This window comes from Rattus norvegicus, chromosome 5 (genome assembly GCF_021556685.1).
Source record: "Rattus norvegicus strain SHRSP/BbbUtx chromosome 5, alternate assembly SHRSP_T2T, whole genome shotgun sequence".
Lineage (NCBI taxonomy): Eukaryota > Metazoa > Chordata > Mammalia > Rodentia > Muridae > Rattus > Rattus norvegicus.
The window spans coordinates 6,649,618-6,671,857 of NC_141538.1; the positions used below are offsets into that span (position 1 = coordinate 6,649,618).

Below are 22,240 nucleotides of genomic sequence, written 5' to 3' on the forward strand. Positions count from 1 at the left end.
TGATCCATTCCATATGCAGCCAAACCCAGTCACTATTGCTGCTACCCAGAAGTGCTTGCTGTCAGGAGCCAGATATGGGTGTTCCCTAAGAGGTTATGCCAGAGCCCTAATGAGAATACTTGTAGCTAAACATTGTACCAAGCAAGGGGACCCCAATAGAGGAATTGAAGACTGTAGGAGCTGAAGGGGTTTCAGCACATAAGAAAAACAACAGTATCAACCAACCAGACCCTACAAGAGCTCCCAAAGAGCTCCCCCAATCAATGAGTACATAGGGTGGGGACTCATGACTCCAGCCACATATGTAGCAGTGGATGGCTTTGTCCAGCATCAATAGAAGGAAAAGCCCTTGATCCTGTGAGTGCTCATTTCCCCATTGTAGGCCACTGCCAGTGCATTGAAATAGGAGTGAATGGGTGGGAGTGGGGCATTCTCATAGAAGCAGGGGGAGAGCTTATGGGGTATAGGAGAGGGGAGAAAGGAGATAACATTTGAAATGTAAATACATAAAATATCCAAGAAAAGTAAAATTAAAAAAACAAAGAAAATAATGAAATTTTAACAAAATTTTATAGCCTGTAAGGAATGGTCCTATGTGATCTTCTTCCAATATGGATGCTCTATGTTAGAATGTATGGTGCCAGGTTAACCTCATGAACGAACTTAATAGCTTACAGCAGTTATAAGAAAGGGGTTCCAAATTCCATAGGCATGTGGTTTAAGATTCTGGATTGGCCATATACCTAGTATTTCTGGTATATATTTTAGAATATAATAACAGAATTATATTATGACCTGCTATATACTATAATATAATATAATAGTACATTAAATTGTAAATATATAATTTAAAATAGGTTTAATTGTTCCCCATTGCTATATCAATAGAAGAAACAAATGCAAGCACAGACATGTCCTTGTTTCCATCACATCAGTATCAATATGCCAAATAGCATCTTTTATTAGAAAAACATTTTTTCAAATATCCTGACCATCTGATTAGACACTGTCACAGTTAACCTACTTGTAAACCCTTCAATATTTCTTAATGATTGAGATAAAAATTAAGAGCATTGTGAATGTTTATACAAAAAGTTATAGAAAACTGGAAATAGAAATTATATGATTAATTAGATCATTTATAAACTTAAAATAGCTTAAAGTGGTGTAAATCATGTATACATGTGTAGGTCTGCCCTATGGTTACAAGTGTTTATTTTTTTCTAGTCTAGTTAATAGCTATTGAGTTAAACATAAGCAAATACTGAGCTTTGAATTAAAATAATTACCACTGGTTTTTTGTTTATCAATAAATTTAGTGATAGCTTGAGCTAAGCTGTATTGATTATAAATCACATGTAACTGAAATATTGAGCCTAAGACACAAACAGACCTAGCGTTCAAACTCAGGTCATCTTATCTGGCAGAGTTTTGGCCCTGAGGAAAATGAGAAGAATGCAGGATCTTCACCAAGTTCAGAAATCTTTTGAGCTTGACCCAGAGACACAAATGGACTTAAAAAATGTTGCTTCATGGGAGAAAATTTTCATCTTATATAGCCCAGCAGAAAAATTAGATAGTATTAATACAATACAAATAAGACTCTGTCATACCAAGGGTCCTGTTTTGAGATCTTTAGTATGCTAACAGACATGATCATGGGACAAAATGTCACAAGTGACTGTCTACTTATGTCCCAGCCAGAATTTCTGGCTAATAAGAAACAATGGAATTTGGGAAGGTAACTCTAAACTTGATATTATAGTTAGAGTTGTTTGAAAATATTTTCTTTAAATTTTGAAATAATAAAGTAAGTAAATATGTACAAGGACAAAATTTGAAGGATGAATAATTTCAGGTAAAGAACCTGTGCTTACAGCTTTTGCTAATGTTTGCAGTAATTAGAAGACTATGACTTTTCACAATAATATATAGTCTTGTATTTTGGTGTAAGTGTAAAGTATATAGAAAAATCATTACTGCCATTTGTGATTTTAAGTTGAAAATTAAAAAATGTCTGGTAAATTAAAAAGGTATATAAAATTTGGTTTTGTTTCTATAACATTTTTTCTCTCATTTTTCTAGTATTGTAAAATTTAAGATGATATTAAATCTTTATTTCTTGACTTATATTAGTTTCTTAAATATATAGGAAGGATAATTACCAAGTCAAGTGAAACACAAACAAAAAAATAAATGTATTACGTTTAGAAATAGAACTTAAATATTAACTTTCAAGAAGTAGACATTAAGTAAATATGCTCTTTTTAAATATGCTACATTCATAAAAAGACCTCTCTGTAAAAATAAAGCAATAAATTAAAGTGCAAATTAAGGTAGAAATAAGAATAGTTTAGAACATTATAGTCAACTGTGGAAAAGCTATTATGTACATTGCAATCATCTTAAAAGACAAAGTGCTAGAAATAATAATATCACATTAACATTTTAGAGAGATTTATGAGCTGGATATTGACATGGGTACCATCATAGCAAGAATATAGAAGACATGCATGGACTATTTTGTTGATCTTTATTTTTTGGATATTAACATGGGCATTTCATACATACTCTAGTTTTTTGACATTTCATACATGAGATGTTTTACTTTTGATTTTAATAACTAAGGTGATCTTTTCTGTTAGATTCGGGAAAGAGGGCTGATTTGCAGAAGTCCTAAACAAATTAAGGGATGACAAACAAAATAATTGCCTGGAGGGCAACCAAAACATCAACACACTTCATGGGCATTAGCAAATGAATTTTTGTCTTAAAATTGTTGGGCTTACTTTTACTAAACAGGAATGGTTATGAAATGGCCATTGAAGGATACTGAAATAAGCAGGTAAGATATATTGCTAAACTATCCAGGAGATCAGCAATGAGCCCTGGTTAAGCTGGGGAGGGGAATAAGTGGGAACAGAGAAAAAAAAACAGGCCCTCAGAAGGATGATTCAGGTTATTGACTAGATGAATTAAACTATATTCAAATGATGCTTTCTTGTAAAAATAGAAGGAAGCAGGTAAAATAAATGGATTACAACAGCACCCCCAGTCCTAAAAATAAGCAACACTATGCTTTGTATATTAAACTATTTAGAGAGACAGGACTGTAAGGATACAGTACATGAAGACATTAGGAATTGGTGGCCATTGACTTATAGAGATTGCTTTATTTCTTGAGGCCGGATCTCAGTATGGAACTCAGGACGTACGTTTTAGCCACCAACTCCTGTAAGCTGAATTACAAGTGTGCACCATCACAATGGGATTTGCATTTGGGGGATGGGAACTTGGTCATTCCCAGCATTTATGATTCATAAAATACATGGTTATTATTATTTCCACTATGTTAACACAGATATATTTTTCTTTATATCCATTTCAAAATCTTAAAGATAATAAATTGAAAAAATCATGGCAGTCTGTTTTAATCAAACATTCTTTTAAAACACATAGTTGATCTTCATTCAACTCTGATTATGAAAATGCGCATCAGCAGAATGTGTCTATAAAATCTGCCATTCATACTAAGAACGTTAATATAGCACCCTTATCCTTCATTGGTCAAGGCAGGTCTTTGGGAAGCATCTCACTTACAATAGAACACACCCTTTTAGAACCCAATTTTACAAAGGACAAACAGGAAGTGCCATTTTTTTCTACATAGTTTCAAGTTCTCAAGATGGCATAATGACTGTTCTTGTGCACGCGTGTGCCTTGGCAAGGAGTGCACCTTGATTTTGAATTTTCTGAATCATATACTTGGTTTTCCATGTTTCTAAAAAAAAAAACAAATATCTTAGTAGAACCTTTTTTCAGAGTCTGTGTTGGCAACTGTAGAAAGGGCAACAAATTTATGCATCCATGTATCATTTAAAGGGCTGATTGTTAAAGAAAAAGCTTGATGTCTGGGATTCCAGGGTTAATGTCCTAGTTATGTATTTTATCTTAGCAGATATTCAAAGATGTTTAACAGTATTATAAGGCACTTTGCCGATATTATATTTCAAGCATAGAGAGTAAAAGAATAATTTTATTCACCACTTTTAAATTTGTTTTTTATCTTCTCTGATATTCTAAGATGAAGAGCATTTAGGGAAATTTGCTCTGCAGATGAGCCCAAGAACAGGAGAGATGAACAGAGAAAGGGAAACATGTACTATAACACACTGAACTCTAGTGTAGTGGGCTGTACTGCACTGATGTTTGAAACATATTTGCTGCCAAATAAGTAATTTTTATCAACATGTTCAAAGACTCAGAGAATTTATGCTCTTCATGTATTGTGTATATATCTCTAATGTCACAATGCTAAAATGGATTTCTTGATTGTAAAATTATTCTGAGATAAGAACACAAATCTCACATCTTGCATTGCCCACTCCTCAGAATTTAGCTGTTTGACTACCTGATGCCTTCTGAAAAAGATTTCTAAAGGATGTGCATAGACATAGTTGGTGAAATGTTCATGTTTTAAAAATCAAGTATGATTTTTTAGTGGAAACTATTGTGTCCTTAAGTAAAATCTTTGATGGTATTGATTACTGTGGAATTTAAGAGACTTCATGATAAGCTATTTCTAAAATCAACATATAGGAAATTCTACCACATTTCTGTTAAAATGTTTGTTATTTGATTTGTAATGCTATGAATAATATAGCATGTTAGTACTCACAACTCAGATCCCAACTACCAGACATTAGTTCAGGATGCATCTATACCATTTTTTTCTTCACTTTTTAAGATCTTAGTTTTTATCTTGCTCACCCCTCCCCCAATACCTCCTTCAAAACTTCTCAGAGACAATCAAGTTCATAAACATTGACTGCCCAGAGACTGTTTCTGATACAGTTTTCACATATATTACATTCAAGATACCAGATAGGCAGACTAGAGGTTTGTTTATTTTCAGGAGGCCTTTGATTTTTGTTTAGAAAATGCCTTATCTCAAGTGAGCAGAATAACTTCACCCTATCTAAGTCCTTCAAGCAGACTAGGTTTAGGGTGGTATATTCTTGCAAACATTTTCTATAGACAAAATCTTCAATTCAGTCTCATGTCACTGCTCCTCCTGACTTTGGGAGAAAGTTCTCTTTTAACAGACAAAGCATATTCACAAACCACCTTTTCTTCAGTGAAAGAGTTCACCTTCCCACATACTATTTTCTTTTCAATCTCTATAGCCATATTCACTAGACAATAATCCCCTGCCACTTCTTGGCTTCCTAAATTTTGCTTTTCCTTTTATGTTCTCATACTTGAAGTAACTCACCAGTCCCCGTCAAAGACAGAGACAAACTTCTGAATGTTCCATTCATTAAGTCCTTCATATGAATCATTTTTCTATACCTTCTTACACATATTTCAAATTTCAATTATCTCTTATTCAGACTGTCATGACAGCCAGTGACTGGGCATCCTGTCTCCACCCTTGCTTCTTTCCAGGCCCTCATCCTGTGACCAAAGTAACCTTTCTAAAATTCAAATATGATTGAAAATTTCCCAGCTAAAACTTCTAAAACTTCTCCTGATCTTAATACAAAATTCAATCAAATTTCTTCCAATTTCAACCTTGTAATATTTTACTCTAAACATTAAATCTAATCAGAGTTTCTATGTCTTCAACGTGCCACCCTGTGTCTTATGGAAGCCTTCTATACTGACCTGTTTGTCCCCCTGTCCTTATCTCTCATCTGTATAGCATATATGGGCTAATATCTAGTAGGATCACTTTTGGAAACTTGCACCATTCTGTACTTCAGGCTATGCCTGGGATAGGTCTTCTCCTGTGATCTCAAAGTGTTCTGTAGTTCCTCTGCTTCAGCATGTAGCACAGTGCCTTGTCCAGCTAAGAGACTGGCTAATGAATCAGCACTGTGAAGTGAGAAACTGAATATTAAAAGACGTGCCCATCTCCTCATCATAGTCACATACTCTAGGCAAAAACCCACTTATTTCTTAAATATTAACTTTGAGATAAGATGTGACACTAGGTTCTATATCCCTCAACAGAAACCCAAAGTTATTTTTACTTAAAAGTATGGGGCCAAATATAGTTTGCCACCAAGATTGCAGCACTCACTAGCTGACCCATATGTGACCCATACGTATTCTTCCTGTTCCCTAATGATGTTATTCTGAATCATGTAACGTAAACATTTTTATCATGAGTCCTGGCAGTGGTGGTGCACTTCTTTAGTCCCAGCACTCAGGAGGCAGAAGCAGGTAGATCTTTTTGTTTGAGGCCAACCTGGCCTACAGAGTGAGTTCCAGGGCAGCTAGGGCTCCACAAAGAAATCCTTTTTCATAAAGCTAGTATGTGTGCATGTGTGCAAGTGTACATGTTTGTGTGTTTCTGTGTATTTGTTATAATCTTTAACTTTATAATCTCTTATGAGAAAATGTTCTTGTCTTGAAACGTGAAAAAGTAGAACAGAAGAAGGACATACAGTTCCAGGAATGAGTACCTTCATCTGTGTACAAGTAACCCACAGCACAGTGTATCTGCAAAGAAAGCACCTACAAAATGTGTCTGGTCTCCACTAGAAGCCAAAGCACTCAAGCACCCATGCAGAAGAGCAGGATTGCCAAGTGCTTTTCTGTCAGTCAGCTTGCTCAGTCCATTACTTCCTAGCAGCAGTTTTCACAGTCATAAAAATGCATATCGAAGAGTTAGATAAGACACAGCAAATTTGCTGTATTTCCAATAAAATCAATTGTTGTCCTTCCCAAACAAGAAATGTGTCTTTGGGCATAAAACCTGACTTCATTAACAAAGAATGGCAATGATAGATCCTATAATGTTCTTGAGAAAGAATGTTTTGCGTATCTCTGGTTGGTCTAAAATCCATGGCAGTGCCCAGGTTATCCTTGAGTTCAGTAATTTTTCAGCCTCAGAACTGAAAATAATGTTTAGTCAAGTGCCAAAGAAAGAAAAAAATAGTAATTCAAATTGCCCACATTCTCTTTTACATATAGCCCAGATAAACTAAATTAGCATTTTCTTTATTCTTAAGTCACAAATAATCATTTGAGGCCAAAATTGTGGCCTCACCCTAACTAAGGATGGATTAATTACCTCATTCATTCACTGAGTCATGCTGTTACTTTATTACTTACTACTATTTGTTAATAGGTATCTTTTCTTTTTTAAGAAGAACACAGAAAACCTTGTATGTTGACACAGAGAACCTCATATGCGTTGGCACCAAACAAATATAATAATTCATATGATGAATAAAGTGATTGGGATTTCCAGAGATACCGTTATTTCTCCAGCTCATTTCTAGAATTGCTATCATGTCATCCTTTACCTGTTTGTCTGCCATGATTGTCATTCTTTGAAGATGCCTACTGAGTAGGCAGCAATTCAGCTATTTCCTTCCGCTTCTCCCTGGGTACACAGGAGCTGCAAATATTCTTTACCTTTTCTTTAAAAATCTAGTACTATTCCCCAGCAGTCACTGCATAGTGGCAACCTCCTCATATGTGCTGAAGACACATCCTAAGGTCCCCTTCTGCCCTTGATTTCAAATGTCACAATCTTCCAGATTCCTTTCTTATCAGGTGTTTTCTGAACCTCCTGGCAAGCCTGTCTGGAGGATAGTTGATCACTGCTCATTGTCCAGGACTTCCTTTGCTTTGCATTCTATCACAGCCATTATGTGCCTCTTGCAGAGTATCAGTGTCACATGTTCCTCCTCTATAGAGGTCTTCATCATGTATGAGATTTCCACTTCTATCTCCAACTGTGGCCTGTTTTGCATTTATTACATCAACCACATATGGCAGAGCATTATAATGAGTTATATTACTGGTTTTACCCCCTATTTGTTTTTTTTACTGCACTGTTCATACTTTAAAGACAACAATTTCTATCTTTGAATTTCTTCCTCCATGAAGAGCTTCAATTCTTTTAAAATTAATTTATTCCATTGCTCTGAGTCAAAGAACATCCTACAAACTGAATTTGTTTGAAGTTTTGCAAATTCATTCTTTGAAGGATAATTTTTATTCTAAGACACTAATGTGCTTTGTGGTTTAGAGTCATGGTTTAAACTACCCTTAGGAAGAATGAAAAGCAGCTGGTGTCCAAAGCACCCTGGAAGTTAGTCAAGAATCTAATTAAAGTGGGAGCCAGCAGTGCTTAGGCCTCACCTGCCCATTTTATACTCTATCTGTACTGTTACTTATGTGAAAAGATCCTGTTTTAGGAAACTAAGTATTGCACACAATGTATGTTTTAAGTCACATATATTATATAAAATACTATGCAACCATTTTATTAAAACTTTATAAAAAAAAACCCCTGGTGCTCAAATTTCTCATTTCCTTTGATTTAATACTTTCTAGAATAAATACTTGAAGAATATAATATTCTAAAGAATATCTTAAATATTTCAAGTGAGTGGGATGAAATATCATGATGGTAACAAAATTGGTGCTGTATAAAAACATGACAATTCATTAGGGTTTTGTCTAAATGCAATAAGTAATAGGTGCTCACTGTCTAGTCACAAAGACTTTCAAGAAATATAGAGACAAAAATGAATAACAAATATCTTAGCAGCCTGTAGCCCTACAGTTAGAGAGTTAACAATAAGTGCACAGATGACAATTTGTCAAGTTTGGTTGTGATGAGAACAATGCAATAGACATGAAAGGAATGGAGAGCATAGAAGGTCAATGAAGGATGGGTGCACATGACTGCATATGAAAAATGTTTTTAAAGGAACTGCTATTCCAATACAAGAATCTTGAAGGTTAGGATAAATGAATTGGTTAAGAAGAAGATAATGCATGGGGGGTTGGGGTGGGGGTAGGGGTAGGGACTACACAAAAGGCTCAGAGCATTGTAGACTAGTGGAACTACAAGGTAGTCTAGTACAATTAGAGAAAGTCCTTGACCTTAATTCATGTTCTATGAAGCTCTCCAGAGTAGCAGAAAAGAGGAGAGGATAATTTAAACATACAGCTCATGACTCAGAGCCCAAGTATGTGTTAAGTAGTGTAATAAGCATGCCCGGAATTTCTGGGGTGCAGGTTAGGAACTGTACAGGTTAAGAAGTGACCTAGCACTCAAACTGATGCCAATTCAAATCAGTGTTGAGTCTGTTACAATAAAGATAACACTGTCCCACGGAGATCCCTAATTTTCATAGAACTTCAAACATAGTCACTCAGTGTACCTGCTCTAGCCCATAAGCTGCTTGTTAATGTATGCCTGCCACTGAGTGCCATCACAGGAGGCTCACTCAAAGCATTTCTAATAATGGACTGAACTATAGAATCAAAAAAAGTGAGGATTATTTCTCTCTTAACTTGTTAGTTTTTTCTTTCTCTGGCCCTTTGTCCTTCTCTTTTCTCCAGATCTCCCTCATTTTTAGTAGGAATTCTCTTCCATCTGTCCCTGTCCCCAGGCCAAACTCTCCAACAACCCCAGTGTGTGCTGAATCCTCACCCCAAGCATTAGCTTCATGACCTCACCAATTTCTAGCCTGCTCTAATTGATCCATTTATTTGATTCGCTGCTTGAGGGGTTGATGTCTGTTGGTTTTGTTCATGATATATCTTAGATGCTCAGAATAGTATCTGGATATAGTAGATGTTAAGTAAATGGTGACTATTTAGATTTTTCAGATTTTCAAATATCCTGGTTTTGCTTTTAAAGTATACTGTCTTGGCTATGAATTTTCATTACTTTTTTTAATTAAAGAAGATTTGTAAATATATACCATATAATTAACACTCTTCATGGTTGTTACAAAAATAAATTAGATAGAGGGATTTGATACCTGAACAGAAAACAATGATAGAATCATAGACAGAATGATAATAATTTATGATCTCTTCTGGAATTCTTATGGAGGTGATTAATATATATGTATATCCTCAGAAGTTTCCTTCAGAGAACATATGATAGATATAAGAAATAAAGAGATGTCACCCATTGTTAATCTGGACAATACAATTTTGGGGGCACAGTGTTTTAGTTTAATTGTCAATACCCCTAGGTATATGTGATTTCATTTGGAAAATTTTGATCAAAATCTCAACTTCAGATGGAGAATGTGGGCTATCAAATGAGATCATCAGTGGAAACAATTAGCAAGGCTCTGGCACATAGCAGCAAATAAATAAATGCACATGGAGTGACTTAATCCTTGATAAAGGCTGATGTAATAAGAAAACAAGTGAAAGTTTTCTACTGATTTCTACAGTTTTGTACCTATTTATGCTTGCACTCTTGGTAGCCTCTTTGCCCTCAATATCACTATCATAGTGAATTGCATTATTCCATTCTTTTTTCTTTGATCGATTATTGTGTACATTGTTATTCCCAACATAAGGAAAGACATAGGCAATTGTGTCTTAGAGCCACCAAGTAACTTGTCTGACTGCATAATGAGTGGCACAGTCATGATCTAAACCAAGATGAACTTACTACCAAAGCTGGCTCAGCAGTTTGGCCTTTGTCTGAGATTTTGTATCAGTGTGGTCATAGTCAGAAAGTCCTCCCTGGCCTTGTATTCTAGGTATTACACTTTCTTCTTTCACAACCACAGTAGATTTTGAAATATATTTGCTCCTCCATGTATAACTGTATCTCTCCTGCATGTAAGCAACTGTCTCTGTTTTTAGATCTTGAGTAAGTTCTTACTGGGTCCTTTTCAAGTAAGTTCAATGCTTAGTGAGTGATTATATATTGTGAGTTTTGGACTTATTTCTCTAGCCCTTAATTCATATATTTCTTACAACAGTCTCTTATAACAGACACTAACTTTATCCTTATCACAGAGAACATAAGAATGGAACACATTAGGTAAAAAGCTCATGCCACTTAAAAGGACAGACTAGAGTTTGAACACATTTGGGTTCCAGTATCTACAATCTTAACGGTGGCATTTTAACAACCATGACTTAGAGTATGACCCATTTAGATTAATGTAATTAATCTATTTTCCACGTGATGTTAACACCTGCAATTAGTCAAGAACAAAAAGCCTATTTAGAAAAGGTAGATGGTTCTAGAAGCTGATATACATTGGTGATCTTCATTGCATCAAACATACTCAACATTGTGATCTCGTTAAGTGCAGAACATTAAACCGTAACTTCGTATGATTTCTAAACCAAAAATAGAGTTTAGCAAGACTCGTTCCTTTTAATACCAATTTAATACTTTTGCTTTCTGAGTAAAATGATTTGAATATAGTCTATTTTTAAGAGCAAGCAAAGAACATGTTCATGATAAATTGGAACCATGTGTAAGTGCCCTAGCTTCACTCTTATCTGAACAACATAGCCTTGAATCACAAGAGTCAGCATGTCCTCTCATGATACAGATAGATTAGTGTGGGTGACAGCTTTATGCAAGAAAGGGGAAAGACACCTAGCCAGGAATAAATCATGCACATGAAACCTTTAATTTCAAAAATTATTCTCAAGAACCATTTTAGTTGATAAATATGACTTTTAGGTTCAGAAAACAAACAAACAAACAAAAAAATACCTCATGAATTCTGCTCTGAAAGATGATTTTCCAAATGTGAGCAGTCAGCCTTATGGATATGAAACTCACAGAAGAAAATCTATATAGATCCTCCTACCCTGTCTGTTTCACATACATTAGTCCATGAAAGAACATGATTTAACATTATAAGATACATTAAAAACCTTTCCTAGGTTGTTCAAACACGTACACTGTATCCCTTGGCAAACAGTCTCTATGGTCCATTTAGATCTTTCTAGCATGCAAAGAAAATCTCACTCAGAATTCAAGAAAGGAAGAATTCCTCTTACCATATATTCCATGTTTGCTGCTGGTGGGAACACTTTGCCCCGAACTTGATTATGGTAATCAAGAATGGCGATCATGTCATTCTGAGAAATGTAGCGCTTCCGCCTGGCTTTGGGGATATCCACAGACAGTACTGGTACGCTGAGGGTGGCTTCAATATCAGAGAAGTTATTGGCTGGCAGAGATGAGTCAGTGAAATTTAGTAAGACGATAGTGCGTGCTTCACAGAGAAGGGACAAAAGGATCACAAGGTTGACTGCAGAGATCATTACCATTTTCAGGGATGGAGAAGTCCTCCAGGTTTGCTTTGCTTTAAAGCAGAACAGTATAGAGTTAGTCTTTACAAAAGCAACCAAACAATAAACATATAAACAATCAGAAAAGAGCCATAGGGTATGAATTTACAATGTCAACTCAGGAGAATTGTATGGATGGGCATTCTGCCCAAATCCACAAAATCGTTGCCTGAAAGAGGACCTAATGTAGTTTCTACTCATCTGGGTGTACTATGAGTCACACCTTTTAAAAGGAACTGTTTAGAGTTAAAAGAAAAGAAAGAACATGAACATTCAGTCTGTAATGAATGGGAAACCTTTACCCCAAATGCCCGAACTGTAAGACACATTACTACAATGCCTGTTTCTAGCCAGGAATCTTTAGCAACCCAAACTGTCCCTGAGAATGAAGACAAATACAGGTAGCCATGGCAAATATGCTGATAATCTGTCCCAGACCTTCTGTATACCGAGTGACAACACATTGGGTAGTGCAGTAATCCAGTCTCACTGCTAAGGAAAAAAGACATAAACTGCTTTAAAATAATTCATGCAATAAAATCTAGTTGATCCAAGTAGCTTACCTCTGCACAATGCCAAAATGAATACACTGCTCCTCCAACAAGGTAAGTTTCTTTGTTATGTTGTAGCATGAACTCTTCTAAGAGGAGTATGATTGTTACAAGCTCTGAGAGTGCAAAAGCCTGTAAGGTTTGAATGCTGCTGGCTACAGGAGCAACTAACAGCTTTTATATGTCAGTTTGCAAAGTCCAGAAAGGGCAGGCTCTCCTAGGGTCTCTCAGCCAAAGTCCAAGGGGAGGGGTTTGGGACAGAAAGAAAAAAACAGTGATTGGGTGGCAACCTTTTTATGTGGCTGTGAGGAAATTGAGTCACACCCACAGCTTACAAAGCACAAACTGTGAGACACCCCAACCCTTTTCTCTGAGCTTCTGTGAGTGCTTGATTTTTTTCTTTCTTACTGTGCTTTAGCTTCTGGCTACCATTCCAAAAAGGCAAGGGAAAGAAAGAAGCAAAAGACAATTAAAAGACTGTGGATTCTTGAAAACACAGATGCCAGAGTAACAAGCAGTACATTTTTAGATGGCAGCAAATCACATAGGAGCTGAAAAAAGCAGGCTGATACTAAATCAAGAGATCGACTCACACAGTTAATCTGGGTAGCCACAAATATGATTCAGGAGAATGCCAGGCAAGTCAGTAGTAACCAAATGATAGCATATGATGTTAGGATAATACATGCTCTAGTGGCTGTGCTCCCTGTCTTCATGTGTTTCTATTCCTATAATATATATTTTTATTCTCTTCTCATTCCATCTTCACTCACTTTTTCTTTCTCTAAAGCAATATAGTCAGCAAATTACCTGCTTTCTACCTACCTTGTATAAAATTTGAAATGAAACTCACAGCAAATGACAGAAGCCAAGATACCATCTGTTTCAGGTTTAGTAGCATATAGATGAAATTTTAAGCAAGGAACAGCTGAATTTCCCCATCAGAATATTACACAATACAATGGAGACCGTTAAGGATCATGCAGTAGCAGCAGCAGCCAAAAAGAACTTATTAAGAAGATGCCACCGAAACAAAATGCACATCTGGCATAGGCAGAAAAAGAGTGCAAATACTACTGTAATCTGTAATGAAAAGATCCCCTGAAATGTTATGGGTCATTTTCTCATTAAGAAAATCTGGACCATTTGTAACCAGTCAGAATAAGTATTCTTTGTGTTCTGGAAAACATTAACAGAATATGTTCAGCCTGCTAATGGAACTGTCCTCTGCATGTTTCTGCAGGATAAGCATCGTGTGAATTCACAGCCATCAAACCAGTGAGCATGTGGCATACTGGACTGGAAAGTAAATCTCCTAGGTTTTGTTCCCAGTCAGATCACTCTCAATTTGCGTGGCCCAGTGCAAACCTTTAACTCTTTGTGGGTAAATTTTTTTCTCTTTTTAAAATGGATATTCTATTTTTTTACATTTCTTTTTTATTGGGTTTTTATTTACATTTCAAATGTTATCCCCTTTGGGAAAACATATGCACCCTTTGTTGAGGCAGCCTTAAGGAGATTCCTGAGGAGGGAGGTTAATGATCTGAGTCTGAAGTGCATCTAAGTGAACGGTGATGAGGCAGCAAGGGTAAGTATCAGCGTTCAGGTTTTGTTGAAGGTTGAAGTCATAACTAAAGTGAAGTCATTTTAGCAGACCTGAAACTAAAAAGTCAATAATAGCACATCAAGTACAGAAGGTGAGTGGTTGGTAGCAGCAGGAAACAGTAGACCAAGTGGAAAGCATTCATGAGTTTGGTTGCTTCAAGATTTCAGCTGGAGCTATCCAGTAAGGCTATCCTTCTGAAAGTCCTGATGGTACCTGAATGGATCTCAAGTATGTGATAGCAAAGATTCCTGAATCTCTGTTTCTCAACCATTTGAAGAAATTAATGCCAACCGATGTTTCTCTAGGTTTTCTACATAGCAAAGCTAAGCTACGCTTAGCCCCAGTATGGAGAGCGAAAGGGATTTCAGTGCCTAGACAGCAAACATGAGCCTCTCTTTCTCCAGGACAGCTGGTGTTTTATTCTTAAAGTTTCACAATAACCAACCACCCAATGCACTCGCAATTATCTTACTTGCCATGTATACAAAGAGGTATTGTCTATATCTTGGAGTATGGCTTGGGAAAGTTCCAGAAAGATGAAAATATGAACTTTGTGAAATGTTTCCAAACCATAAATGGATTTCGTCTCAGATGGAACTAAAGGATGGAGGCGGAGAAAAGAAAGGATTATTTTAACTGAACCTAAATAGTGGAAGGTTACTGATTAGAGCCCAGTTGCACAGAGGTAAAGCTGATAATTGCTTCATGCTGAGACCCTGAGGAATGTCGATGATTTCAAATGTCTTTCAACACACATGGATTTTACTATGGAATTTTTGACTATTAAGGAACCCACAAGCCTACAGAATTATAAGAGAAAAGACCTGTGGGAGGAGAGTTGTGAATTCTGCTTCCAAGCAGACATTTTGCCAGAAGTACTTGAAATACTTTGGAAGTGATTTTAATTTTAAAATACTTGCAAAATTAAGAGGCATGCATCCAAGTTGTCAGTAAGAGAACTATTAATGAACAGCTAACATTGAGGTGGTTCGTTACTGAGCTCTTATTAAAAAGGACCAGTGATGTGTTCTGAAGCCTTTAGAAAACTGTTTGCCAACAGAGACAGAAGTGGAATGAACTTACACAGTGACAAGAAATACGTAGATAATCAGAAGCATGTTGGAACCTGGGAGAAAATAGTTGGGATTCTAAAAATAAAACTGGTGGACCCGATTGGCACAGTTACTTGATAAAAGGTGTATATGAATGTATCTGTGCACCCAGTACATGACTTTATCCACTTTCTTTCTGTTTCCCTATTCAAAATCTGTTTTATAACCTCATGACATTGACCTTCCCCAGGGAGCAAATTAGAAATGCAGGATTTAAGGCATCATCTAAAACCTTCTAAATGTGAACCTTACAATTTCCAGGCTTTTCAGTTGGTTGACATGCACATTAAAATGTGGGAAGTACTAGCTAGACTCCTTTGTTTGTAGAACTGTAAAGACTCAGCCATATGCATACTCACTGAGCAAATAATGGAAAGATGCATTTACCTGCTCATAAAGACATTCTCAAAGACAATCTAAGTGTGCACATAAGTTTTTTAAGATAATAAAACAAGTTAATTGCTATTATATAACATGTGATGAATCAGGAAGTAGCATGTTACATAGAAATCAGAAGATTTCTAATTGCTATATAAGCCCCATTCACTCACAAATCCATTAGAGCATGCCATACAAATTAGTACCCTTTTTTTTGTATTAGTTCAGCCAGTTTATAACTGATATTTCTGACTCTGGTCTTCCTCATTCCATGCTATCTTTGATCGTTACTTTGGGCTTCAAACTGACTTATTTAAGAATTAAGAAGATATACTTATTCTCAATCAACCAATTAATTATTGTCAATATTTAAGAATTAAGAAGATATACTTATTCTCAATCAACCAATTAATTATTTTCAATATTTTAGTGGCACTAAGGCCACCTGGTCCATATGTAATTAGAAGAATCAAGCCTTGTGCTATGTGAATGATGGTATGTTCATATGTTATTTGTATGTGAGCTGGAGGCTGAGTGAGGAAATTTCACTCTCAGAGTAAGTGGCGGGTCACCATTCAATCTGCTAAAATATGCACAGTATTCTTCTATTACACACATTTCAGAACTACTGTTGCTCCAGCCTTTGTGTTTTAGTACTCCTAATTAACTCTCTCCTCCATGTCCTTGCACCTTCAACTGTGGACTGAAAATTATACCATCCCCTTCCATGTTTTACAGGTTTAAAGTCATGTAATTGAATATCCCCCTCCAGTTTGCTTAGTCAGTTGACTGATCAACCCCTTCATATATCTTATGAATTCTATCTCTCTAGAGAATATTGACTAAAGATCTTTTTTTATTCATCTACATGTAACTTGCTATTGGGTCTCTATTGTCCACAGAGTTAAATTTAAGTATCTTACCTGCCTTAAAAAGACCCCTGAAAATGAAAACCAAGACATTCTTAATCTAATTTTCTATGATCATCATTTTTTATTTTTCTAGCTCACCATATTTTATGCCACAATTACACATAACCATTTTCCTTTTCTGTTAAAGCTACTGAGTTAATAAACCCAGGTGTAGCTATGAATTAGGTACACAGCCTTCCTGACTGTTGTTTATAACTACAGACTTTATAGAAGTTCAGTTAACAATAAGATGCCATTGTATTATTCTCAATGCTAGTTAACACATTAATTTTTTATCTATTAAAAATCACATACCATCTACACTCATCAGCATGTACTTGTAACTTATTAATATTTTTCACTATACTAGCTATTAATCTTTACAAAAAATTAAGGTTATATGTTGGGAATAATTTGGTAGAAAGCAAAAGAAATTTTTGAATGGCAAAATATTTTGATGCTCAATGTATTAGACATTTCTATTTTTAGTGTTATCTTTATTGGATTCAGTCATATGTAAACTTAGAACATATTGTCCAATTTTAAGTCCTTTTGTTCATCATGTATAATACAAGATATAATAAATAATACCTACATTTTATATTTAGAATATATTTTATGAACTTGTCATTGATATAATAAACATGCAATCATAATAAAACCAAAATGAAGTCTTAAAAGTAGTTCAGTCAATAAAATGTATATAAAATTATTTATTCCTATACATTACTGACAGGATTCTAGAATCAAGTATCCATAGTTTAAGTTAGCATTCTCATTTATATATATATATATATATATATATATATATTGATTAGGTATTAAATATCTCATAATGATATTTATGTAATCCTTCCAAATTTTTCATGTTATTATTCCCTCCAATAAATACAGTTATGTTTCCTACAGTGAAAGATAAGTGAAGCATAAGAAACTAATAATTTTAAGTGTGCTTGCATATAAAGTCCTGAAAATATGGTTGTAAATCATCCTTTTTAGTTCCAAGATATAACTTGATTGATTCTAAACTAAAAATTCCTAATATGAAATAATAAATGACAGTTGTTTGATGAAATATTGAGCATGATAAAATTGTGTGACAAAGAGGGAAAGAAGGTCTATTAAAGGAATACTTGGGGGAGCTGTCTGGTAGCACAGAGAGCAATCACTCAAGATTGGAAGAAGTTCAAGAACTTCAACTTAGTGTTTTCAAGGAGAAAAAGTCAAATTGATAGATTTTTTATAACATTTATAAGATACTAGTAGTGGTATTAAAGATAATGAAAACATTATCACTGAATTGTATGTGGCCCTACTATCTATCTATCTAAAATTTAATATATTACTATTATTAATATTTAATAATAGTAAAATATGTCACAAATTACTAATATTATACTAGTAATTATTAGTTGCAGTACACTAACATAATTATAATATACAAAATATTATTAATAATATACTGATAATCACTAATATTAACATACATTGGTATTATATATTATATACAAAATGCTATTATTAATACAACCTAAATATAAGAGAGTATTATTTTGGAAAGAATCAGTATAAATTTGTATGTTTATTGGGAAGTGAGTGGGGCTTGAGAGAAAGTCAAATTCCCTCACCTTTATCAGATTCTATATGCTACTGACTACTAGGTAACAAGGTATACAAACAAAAAGTACTTATTACCTTACACCATTTTTTTCATGAGATGACTTTGGGAACAAGATGTGTCATAAACGGTGAAGTTAAAAGAATATCCAGGAATTAAAAGGCTATAAAATTAATTTTAAGCATCTTATCTACAAGGATGACCAGGACAAACTTTTTAATTTCTATTTCATTAGTGTAGCTATCCATAAAATAGCCGATATGTGTCCTACTCTTCAACAAAAGTATTGTAGGTGCATGTACCACTCCATAGAGCTGCTTGCTTAGTCTTAAAGCATTGAAGCTGCCTTCTTCCAGAATAATGGGCCAGAAGAAAACAGAGGAGATAAGTGTGCTCTGTAGCCTAGGTGTAATCATTCCCAGAACATTCTATCAAGTACATGTCATTGTTAGGCAATCTGAGAGGGAACTGTACAAGGTTAACCAGTATTGGGAATCACTGTGGCTATTTTAAAAGATAACTAATACTATACAAAAGTTTGCGTAAATATTCTCTTTTGATTGTTAGTTAATAAACACTTAACTTACTTAACAGAGTGTTAACTGATAAAAAGAACATTTCTTTCAGGGGTGGAGAGGGAATATTATAGATGAGAGTAAATAGAATAGAAATGTTGAATTTTCAATCTTAATTTGGTAGAACTACTGATTTTAAATTACATGCATTTTCAACTTACTCAAAAAGAATCTGATAAAATTAAAGTTTAAATAATATAAGATGAAAATGTGTGCAACAGAAATCAGATGCTATACCTTCAGATAAGGATGAAACTAATGGCATATTTGTTCTTTTTCAGTGCTTTTGCTTATGCCACAGGGTTCTAACTAAAACTTTCTTCAAATATTTATTTAATGTGTGCGTTCCTGTATGTATATGAGCACAAGTGTACAAATGTCTGTAGAAGCCAAAGCGGGCATCAGATAACTTGGTGCTGAAGTTACAGCTGGTTATGAGCCCCCTCATGTGCGTACTAGGAGCTGAATTCAAGTCTTCTGCAAGAGAACCAAGTGATTTTATCCATTGAACCATCTCCCAGGTCCCCCGACTGAACTCTTTAAGTTCCAGAAGTCTTATATCTAGAATAAACTTTATGTATTTTAAATTAACCTCATCTATCTTCCTTGACCAAGTGGTCTTGGAGCTATTTTCATCTTCAAGTTCAGTCATCTAAATGGGGTTCTGTTACTTTGAAGCCCATAACAAAGTTAGGCTGCTTTAATTCCTCAATTTTCTAACACACACTTTACAACCATCTACTGCACATATACTTTCTGTGTCTGAAAAACAAACTAAATGATTTTAAATATCCAAAACATCTACTAAGTCAAGCAGAGCCCCCAAAAGAGGACTAGCTTTCTAGATCCATGAACTGTGCTAATCTTGAAGAAACACAAACATGGAGACTCTTCAAACAGCTAACACATTGGTGATACTACAAACAAATAGCAATAAAACAGCTAGTTGGTGAGCTGTGTTGGATTTTACTAGCAAGTCTGTGCATATAGTGGGTGTTTATGTACTTGAAATAGTATATGACTTAATTATTATCATCTGTTTCTGAGGAATATGCCTAGTTACACTCATAGTAGAAAATCAATTTGGATTTATAATATACTAGTTATAGTTAATAAAATACATGTTAAAGCATAGATGCTTTAAAACTAAAAAGTCAGAGTTAGGTGATGCTTTGGGGTATACAATGTAGGAAAAAAAAACTGCTGTCAAGACTGCTTAGGTACACAATAGACCTATAGAAATAGGGAACCTTGAAGTTCTTCTCTAGTTAATGTAAGATAAAGGCAATGTCAGAAAGGAATAATAACACAAGCGTGACAGGGTAGATTTATTCTCTTTGTGCCAAGGACCTATCACAAAGGCCTTAATAGAGCAACTATCTATGTAGTGGTCTGGGAGACAGATTGTTAACATACTAACTTGTGGGGTTATTTCAGACTTTGTCTATAGTAGGTATCCAAAATATGTTTTTTAAATTTGATAAGTAAGCAAACATTATGTCAAGATAGCCCTTTTCTAATCTAGGACCTGGGCACACATCCAGAATAAACTTGGGCTCTCCAAAAGCCATCTGCACTCTGGCCAGAGTCATCAATTCTCTCAAGTCCTTTCTCTGTGAATAAGATTTGGACAAACTTTGTGGGAAAATCTGATTAACTGCCCAACAAAACTTAGAAATGCACACACAGTAGAGTGGTTTCAGATGTACATTATATAACACAAAATCCATTACCTACTACCCACAGATGCCAAGACTAGAGGTGTGCAACCTGGTGGTTGTGGTAGAGTGATGGACAAACATTGAAATGCCAGTAAAATATTTCAATCCATATATTTGATTGTAAGATTTCATGTAACTGACATGTATGAAAAAGTCTATCAAAATAAAATTACATATAATGGGTTAATATTTTGAGAATAATAAGCTAAAATGATGGTTATTGTGATGGAAAATATCTCTCTCACAAAGCCTTTCTGCCATAATAGCTTCAAGAAAAACGATTGGTACTGTATTAAATGATGCCACCTTAGGTAGGAGGATGGAAGAGAAATTCCAGATAAATGACTGTTGAATGAAAAGAGATTGGATTAACCTGTGAAGATGTGAAGATATTCTATTCTTTCTTTTGGTAATAATCAAACTTTTGTTTTCTCCTTCCTTGACTACATAGCAGGATATAAGAGAAAGCTTAGGATATAGGAGAAAGCTTAGGGATTGCCAGGTTTGTGAATAACCATGTGAATATTTTCAAATATGTGATAGAGACTTACAAAAGATTAAACTGTAAGATTAAAGTGTAAACTGTCTAGGAGTTTTCTCTAGATGACAAAAAGCCCTATATTTGGACTTTATTTGTCTTAGCCTCTTTACATATTTCTGTCAGTGACTTGTGTTGGTTTTATGCAGTGGGTGTGAGGTCATAACTGATAAGGGAATGATGCCATTTTAATTATTCTGGAGATATTATTAAAGCTGTGGTCAAGGTTATTATTTGCTGTTTTCCACCATCTGTCTCAGCATGAAGAGTTTATTTCCTAAAGAATATAGAAGGAACTTCCATTCTCCTCAAAAAATACTAGATTGTTTTTCTGTTATAACATTGGAAACCTTGAAAACAGAACTCCTTTTCTACTTCAGTCAACACGACCCTACAGCCATGACTAATGAAGCCATCTTTTCTTTAACATTGCATCTTAGACACCACACTTAAATATTGTTAGTGTTTTATGTTTTTATTATTTGTGATTTGAGTTTCCATGATTTTTTAAACTATTGCTTTTTATAACTAGTACTCTTATTTACTTTTACATATTACCAAGTATTCTTAACACTAATAAATAATGGCAGAAATAAGAGTTCCTGTGGCATATTGAGACTTCCTCTAGTGAGAATTAGATCTAAGATAAAATTTCATCGTGACATATACTCTTATGGCTTTTTATATCCGTACAGTATTGCTTTAAAACTCTTGGTATTTAGGGAAATGACTATATGTATCCAGGTTTGCAAGCATAGAAGATTTCAGCATAGAATTCATAGCTCCATTTGTTAGAGGATTCATAATATCCTGTTAATTTGATGCAAAGTGAAGTTTTCACAGGTAAATATCATCAGCTACTTAATAATTAGTATATGAAAACTTGGTCTTCAGTCCTTCCAAGAATACGAAAGATGACAACAGCATTTAAAAAAATATTGTATTATCTTCTCTTAAACTTTTGTTTATAGTCTCCTTTTTTCTTTTTTGATAAATTGGATTTTTTTTTATTTACATTTCAAATATTATCCCCTTTCCCAATTTCCCATCCATAAACCCCCTATCACATGTCCCATGTCCCAACTTCTATGAGGGTGTTCCTCCCACCTATCCATCCACCCCTTACCACCT

General features: G+C 34.9%; 1 protein-coding gene across 1 annotated transcript in view; it reads right to left on the reverse strand.

Annotated features, from left to right (window-relative positions):
- The window catches only part of Pi15 (peptidase inhibitor 15), a 28,134-nt gene extending 15,424 nt beyond the window's left edge, over positions 1–12,710 (reverse strand). Inside the window, 2 exon segments of the mRNA NM_001106917.1 lie at positions 11,806–12,113; positions 12,663–12,710. Coding sequence (NP_001100387.1) covers positions 11,806–12,078 — 273 coding nt within the window. The 5' untranslated portion in view covers positions 12,079–12,113; positions 12,663–12,710.
- Positions 12,711–22,240: the final 9,530 nt, after the last annotated feature.